At 32.9% G+C, this 7,978-nt stretch overlaps 1 protein-coding gene across 1 annotated transcript in view; it reads left to right on the forward strand.

Annotated features, from left to right (window-relative positions):
- The first annotated feature begins 3,068 nt into the window (after nt 1–3,068).
- LOC107737263 (D-threo-3-hydroxyaspartate dehydratase) overlaps nt 3,069–7,978 on the forward strand; it is a 10,645-nt gene continuing 5,735 nt past the window's right edge. Inside the window, exons 1-6 of the mRNA XM_016548730.1 lie at nt 3,069–3,140; nt 3,398–3,556; nt 4,414–4,694; nt 4,798–4,978; nt 5,987–6,108; nt 6,200–6,389. Coding sequence (XP_016404216.1) covers nt 3,408–3,556; nt 4,414–4,694; nt 4,798–4,978; nt 5,987–6,108; nt 6,200–6,389 — 923 coding nt within the window. The 5' untranslated portion in view covers nt 3,069–3,140; nt 3,398–3,407. The remainder of the gene's footprint in view (nt 3,141–3,397; nt 3,557–4,413; nt 4,695–4,797; nt 4,979–5,986; nt 6,109–6,199; nt 6,390–7,978) is intronic.

The raw sequence follows: 7,978 nt of genomic DNA on the forward strand, positions 1-7,978 counted from the left end.
TGTGTGTGTGTGTGTGTGTGTGTGTGTGTCTGTGTGTGTGTGTCTGTGCGTGCACTTGTGTTCAATACAAGTTTTTTTTAGCTATAACCCCTACATTTCCCTGCCGTCAGCTTTGCACGTGTGTTAATAAAGGTACAGTTTTGTTTGGCAATGCTACAAAGTGCATACACAGAAAAAAACATTTTCAAGGTTACAAGCTCGGTGTGATGTGTTATTCTGCTTGTAAGCCACTGTAATTATTGGATTTGTGTTTTTGTATGGCTCGTAATACCATTTTCCAGGCTCTCCTAATTGGAGCATGCTCCTTTATCATGGCTTTCACCGGTTGCTTAGTAACCAGGTGCATTGCTGGGTCGTCTTTGCCAGTTATCAGCGATATGTCTGTTGTTGCAGACCTTACGTTTCTCCATCTTTTGCCAAACTTGACACCTCATGTCTAACAGCTCTTGAGTTTTAAATAAAAATCAGTTTTCCTAAATACGGCTTGTTTGGCTGTATGTGTGTTATTGGCACCATCTTATGTCTCCTAATGGTATTACCATTGTTGTCACTGAAAGTCATGTGACCTTAACAAACAGTATGTATTTTGAGTTCTGCAGCTCCCCCTAGCTAGTTGTAGCTGCAAATGCAAATCTTGCAAGAGTAAATCACAACAAGGTATATATGTGTGTATATATATATATATATATATATATATCATATAGATATGAAGTATTCCACCAGATGGATCACAACTGGAAGAGCGTGAAGAAAGGCTTTCACATGGAGAACAAAAAGAAGAGTTTCAAATAATGCACAATTGTCAACGTATCACTAAAAGTGAATTTTAAGACATTGATTTTTCAGAACAGCACTGGGTCACCAACACATTGCATACTTTTTAAAAATTAGATTTTATGACTGGAAAAGTCATACAAATCTCAATTTCCACAAACTATATTAAGAAGCACATCTGTTTTCAACATTGATAGAAATAAATGTTTCTTCAGCACCGAATCGGCATATTAGAATGATTTCTGAAGGATCGTGTGACACTGAAGACTGGAAATTCAGCTTTGCCATTGCAGAAATAAATTACATTTTAAAATATATTTGAAAAAGAAACAGTTTTTTTTAAGTTGAAATAATATTTTACAATAATTTTTTTACAAAAACACTTAAACTGTATTGTATAAGATGACTGGAATTTGAAATCCTATCACTGTAGCATTACCACAACAACTAGAATGGTCTGAAAAGACTGGACGTATAAAAATCATACAGCCTGCAGCTCTTTTGTAAGACATCAAGGGATAAAGTGAAAACAGGCCTTAAGGTCTTTCTGATACTCTCACAGGGCTCTGGTAATTGAGGATTTTATCCAAGTGGGAGAGAAGGGATTAGTGTTAATGACTACATGCCTTAATTAGCCACTTGATTAACTGACTTTGAAATAATCCACTTTAATGAGTAACAAAAAGTTAATCAGGAACATTAGATTAGACCTTCTGATGTTCACATTGCAGAAATAAATTACATTTTAAAATATATTTGAAAAAGAAACTTACTCAATAATTTTTTTACAAAAACACTTAAACTGTATTGTATAAGATGACTGGAATTTGAAATCCTATCACTGTAGCATTACCACAACAACTAGAATGGTCTGAAAAGACTGGACGTATAAAAATCATACAGCCTGCAGCTCTTTTGTAAGACATCAAGGGATAAAGTGAAAACAGGCCTTAAGGTCTTTCTGATACTCTCACAGGGCTCTGGTAATTGAGGATTTTATCCAAGTGGGAGAGAAGGGATTAGTGTTAATGACTACATGCCTTAATTAGCCACTTGATTAACTGACTTTGAAATAATCCACTTTAATGAGTAACAAAAAGTTAATCAGGAACATTAGATTAGACCTTCTGATGTTCACTGATTGTAAACTACACATTCAGCCAAACCAGTGCTGCAAATGCAAAATGCTATTTTGAAAGATCTATCGCCTACATCATCCTGAGACTGAATGTGGGATGAAGGTTTTGTCGACTGTTTGAAATGTCCACACAGCCACTCCAGCATTATTGTATAACATTAAGTTAAAGAATGCTGTATATTTAACCTGCAGTCTTCAGCATTTGAATCTTTCACAAATCACAATACAGCCTGAGCTTCACTGCCACTGAACTTTGAACTGGAACGTGACAAGAGCATGTAAAAGATGTGAGCAGATTCCAGTTAACATTGCTTCAGTGCATTTGAGATTCAGACTGAATACTTTTGTTTATTGAACAATTTGACTCGTCCATATTCATACACAATATATGCAAAAAAAATCTAATCCAAACTATGACTTGTTTCCCCTTTTCTAAGTATCAGTGATATAATATAATATAATATAATAGCTTGTACAGTCTAGCTTGTACTAATCTGAACAATGCTTGAAACTTTGTATTATGAGCACTTTCTGCGTTTATTTGCCTCTTTATGATGAATTGCTTGTTGTATTCCTCAGTTGTAAGTCGTTTTGGATAAAAGTGTCTGCTATATGAATAAATGTAAATGTAAATAATATAATAATATAATATATTATCTGTTGCATATCCAGACGTGCATATATAATATAATATAATATAATATAATAATACATTTTGACAATGTTTGCCTGAAATCTTATTACATATTACAATACATTTTTAAGGGAATAATTTGTGCAACCAAGACAATACAAATATGAATACAGAGGTTAAAGTAAACCTACAAAATATTCCTTGCTTGTACACCTAAAAGTCTACACAATATTAAAAATATAAGAATTCGTTTTTTTGTTTTTTTTTGTGGTAGATTATTACAGATTAGTTTTGTTTTGTTTTTTAATTAAAATGTAAATGTCGGTCGTGGACAATGGTTAAATAAAAAAAATAGATATGTACATTAACGCTATTTGAAAAATACAAAATAAAATAAATAATGAATAATAAAAGTTTCTATGAGGAAAAAAAAATCAACGTTTTTCTTATGTTTTCCCTAAATGTTGTCAGGAGCTTTAAGTTTGAAAAATCGGGTCTTATATCGCTGGGTTGTTTCTGGCTTCTCTCTCTCTCTCTCTCTCTCTCTCTCTCTCTCTCTCGTTTGTTGATCAGAATTTAAGCCTCTGCTTTATGGTAAGGGAAAGAAGAGCTGCGATTTAAAGTTTATCATAACTATTTGACAGGGGTTGACCATAAATCAAGCTCATGTTTACTCGATTTTTTTCAAATGTATTTACAACTGCAATTAGATGCTTTAGGCAGTTTAGATTATATGATTTAAAAAAATTAACTTGCAATTATTTTACCTGCACAATCTGCATCTTTTTTACCCTCTGTGCAGGTTTCCATTTAAAACGCTTAAATGTGTTATTGTATTTGTTTTTTTTTAGTTTTTGGATAATGGCGACTGTTGAATCCGTCAAAGACCTTCGTACTCCAGCACTGATCATTGACCTGGATCAAGTGAGAAGAAACGCTGAAGGCATGCTGGAGCGCTTCCACAATCTAGGGGTCCAGCTCCGACCTCACATGAAAACACACAAAACACTGTAAGATTCTCATCTCAACAACTCCAACCTCTTGAAAATGCTTGGAAAATACTCTTATTATATGCCCTTATCAGGTTGGTCTTGTTCACTAGTAATTTTGACTGGCGTCTGCCAAATAGTATTGGATACTTAGTGCACTTAAAGTTTTACTATATAACAAAAATAAGTAAATGTCAAACCAAGTGTCATTTATTTGAAAAAATAAAAATAGCACAAACACACATTCAAAGCAAAACATTTCATAAAAAGAAGTTTTAAACTATTAAACAATATATATATATTGTTAAAAATCAAAACAAAGTTCCAACATAGGTGCATTTCACAACAAAATAGTAATAATAAATGACCATTGTTTTTTTTTTTGTTTTTTTTTTAATTACTAGTAATTTTAATCATCATCTGCCGAATAAATAATTTGGACTAATGTATTTGGTCACTTAAGACACTTAAAATATTTTAAGTGTTTTATTACATAATATGTACATGTGTTTTATTACATAAAATATCAAGTGGCTTTTATTTGAAAGAAAAATATGCGAAACGCCCTTTTTAAGCAAAACATTTCATAAAAATAAGTTTTAAATGATTAAACAATAGATGCACTTTTTCACTAGTTATTTTGACTGACGTCTACCAAGTAAAGAAGTTTTTGGACACTTATTGCACTTAAAACATTTGAATATTGTTATTATATAACAAAATATCAAACCAAGTGCCATTTATATACTATAAAAAAGTAAAACAAAGTATTTGGACAAAGGAACATTTAATTTAACCCCAAAATAAAAATGGTGTCATCATTAACTATTAATGTTATAATGCTTGTTTCTTTCTTCATTAATGTTACATGTCTTCAGGGAATGTGCGGACATCATGACAGGAGGCTCTCGTCGTTGTATCGTTGTGTCTACTCTAGCGGAAGCGGCATTCTATGCTGATAACGGCTATGATGATATACTGTATGCATACCCTCTGCCATTTGATAAAGTGGAGAGCTGTGCTGAGCTGTCCGAGAGACTTTCTCTATTCCACGTCGTGGTGGACAACTGCCTCGCCCTACAGCAACTGAAGAAGAGACCTCTGAAGCAGGGAAAAGTCTGGAAGGTGTGGATGAAGCTGGATTGTGACAATGGGAGAGGTAACACTGAAGCTGGAGTTCACCAAATGTATGTCCAAATGTTTGAAGTGTGGTTTTAGATGTAATGCAGTAAGATAAATTGGTTTGTTTTGTGTTTTGAAAGCGGGTGTTCCTCATTGTGACCCAGCTGCGCTACAGCTTGCCCACGAGATCTCAGATACTTCAGGGGTGGAGCTGACGGGAATTTACGCCCACTGCGGGAACACCTACGCCTGTCAGGGGGAGGAGCAAATCAAAGCCGTTGCTCGGGAAACCACTATGATTACACTGCAGTTCATGGAGAAGTATGCTGACATCATCTAACGCTCACTTAAAGTTCATCTTTAAAAACATTGATAATTTAGCAACATTAATAAATGTAATCTTTTACCAAAAAAAAGAAAATAAAAAAAATATATATACATTATAATATTGTGATGCCTAAGTTTACTAACATTTAAAATTATTGATTTTAATTTTTAGTATTTTTTTTTCTTTCATTTCTTTAGACAACAGAACATATCATTTTAAACACTGATAATTTACAATCTTTAGCAAAAAAATTATTGGGAATAAATATATTTTTTTATATGGTACATTATAACTTTGTGCCATCTTTATTCACTTATAGTCTTAAAATTAAATGATTTAATTTTTTAATTTTTTAATTTTTTTATTTATTTAGACAACAAAACAATAGTTTTAAACACAAATCATTTAACAACACTAATAAATGTAATCTTTAGCAAAACATACATTTTCTTTTTTAGATTGTAAATTATAAAATTGTGATGTCTATATTCAATTTTATTATGCTGACTATATTCACCTTTAAAATAATTGATTTTAATTTGGTGTTTTTATTTAGACAACAAAATGTTTTAAAATCTGATAACTTAACACTAATAAATGAAATCTTTAAATATTTTTTATATTGTACAACATATTCATGTGTTGCATGTAAAATAATTGTATCACTTTTTAGTATTTTTAATATAGTCAACAAAGCATATAATTTTAAACACTGATAATTTAAGAACACTAATAAATATAATCTTTAGCAAAAAATAAGTGTATATTATTTTTATATTGTATATTATATGGTGATGTCTAAATTCACTTGTAGCATTTAAAATAATAGATTTTAGCTTTTAGTGTTTTATTTTTAATTTATTTTGACAGTAAAGCATGTAACTTTAATATAGGCAGTTGGGCATAATATGAATATTATCATTAGCTTATTGTAATTTTTAACATTTTAATATCAGTGCATCCCTACTTAATATGCTTTGTATTGTTTCTACTATCCATAGGTTGAAGGCTGCTGGAATACATGGTACCAAATCCAGCATTGGCTCCACCCCTTCCTGTAGTCACCCAGTCCCCGACATGGCCATGTTGAGTGAGGTGCATCCTGGGAACTACATATTTTATGGTCTGTATTGCCATGTTCTCCTGTTGAATCGTTGTAAGCAGTGATGTTATCAGTGTGTTTTGAATCATAATATTATCCGTTGCATGTCCAGACGTGCAGCAGTCCCTCATTGGGTCCTGTAGACTTGAGGATGTTGCAGTACGGGTGCTGACGCGGGTCATAGGTCACTACCCACACAGGAACCAGTTACTTGTAGACTGTGGGTGGGCAGCACTGAGTCATGATGGTGGGGGGCGCTTACCTACAGGATACGCCATCATTGAAGGGCATCCAGAATTCAAGTAAGAGGTCATGTGGCTGGAAATGAGGATTGTATTTTTTTCCAGGGATGCACAAGTGGTACCATATAAGTTACTGGCGGATAATAGTATATAATAATGACATTTTGAAAATAGAGGAAATTTTTATTAATTGTTATTATTAAATTATTATTCATTTCCATTATTTACACTATTGTTCAGAGGTTTGGGGTCAGTAAGATAATTTAATTTATTTTATTTTATTTAAATTAATACTATTTGAAAACAAAAGTGCATAAAGTTGATCAAAAGTGACTGTAAAGAAATAAAAAAGATATATATTTCCAATAAATGCTGTTCTTTTGAACCTTCTGTTTGTCAAAGAATCCTGAAAAAATGCATCACATTATTCACAAAAAGCTTTATTAAGCTGACAACTGTTTTCAACATTGATAATAATAAGAAATGTTTCTTAAGCAACAAATCGGCATATCTGAATGATTTCTGAAAGATCATGTGACACTGGTGCTGAATGATGCTGAAAATTCAGGTTTGAAAATAGAAACAGAAAATGAATTACATTTTAAAATATATTACAGTAGAAAACAGCTATTTTAAATTATAATAATATTTCACACATTGTTTTTACTGTTTTTTAGATTAAATAAATGCAGCCTTGGTGAGCATAAAGAATTGAACAACATTGTTAAATGTATTCTTTAGCAAATGTGCATTTCAGTTTATTTTATTAAAATGATTGATTGTAGTTTTTAGTATTTTATTAAGCTATTTAGACAGTGTAGAATGTTTAATATCAGCCATTTATCAACCAAAACAAATATAACTATCTAATTATTGTTATTAGCCTGAATTTTAATAGTGGTGCATCTCTAGATTTACATTAAAGGTCCCATGACATGCTGCTTTTTGGATGCTTTTATATAGGCCTAAGTGGTCCCTAGTACTGTATCTGAAGTCTCTTTCCCGAAATTCAGCCTTGGTGCAGAATTTCAGCCACTACGAGCCAGTCCCACAATGAGCTTTCCTTAGGACGTGCCATTTCTGTGTCTGTAGCTTTAAATGCTAATGAGGAGGAGAGAGGCGGGGCAACTGCCATGCTTCGCTCGTTTGCAAGCCATGATGTCTCTCCAGGAAAAAAAAATATTGCACTCGCCTCGCACTGTAGTAGCTCATTTTCTCATGGGCGGGCCAAATTCTCTGGGCGGGCAAAGCAGAGAAAGGGGAGGTAACCTTTCCCCGTATGACGACATAAAGGGAAGATTCCAGATTGGGCCATCTGAGCTTTCATTTTCTCAAAGGCAAAGCAGGATACCCAGGGCTCGGTTTACACCTATCGCCATTTCTAGCCACTGGGGGACCATAGGCAGGCTAGGGGAACTCATATTAATGTTAAAAAACCTCATAAAGTGAAATTTTCATGCCATGGGACCTTTAAAAATGAAGTGTGTAATTTCTGCATCAAATGCAATTGATAAAATAATTACCAATCTCACTATTGGCCTATTTGACTGTATCAAATAAATACAGTTAAATAAAGTCCCTTCAGGCCGGACAGGATGGTTAAACAAACTCTTATATATTTATAGTTGTCTTTGCATATAGGATGTAAA

This window comes from Sinocyclocheilus rhinocerous, unplaced genomic scaffold, assembly GCF_001515625.1.
Source record: "Sinocyclocheilus rhinocerous isolate Xijiao unplaced genomic scaffold, SAMN03320098_v1.1 scaffold1275, whole genome shotgun sequence".
In the NCBI taxonomy this organism is placed as follows: domain Eukaryota; kingdom Metazoa; phylum Chordata; class Actinopteri; order Cypriniformes; family Cyprinidae; genus Sinocyclocheilus; species Sinocyclocheilus rhinocerous.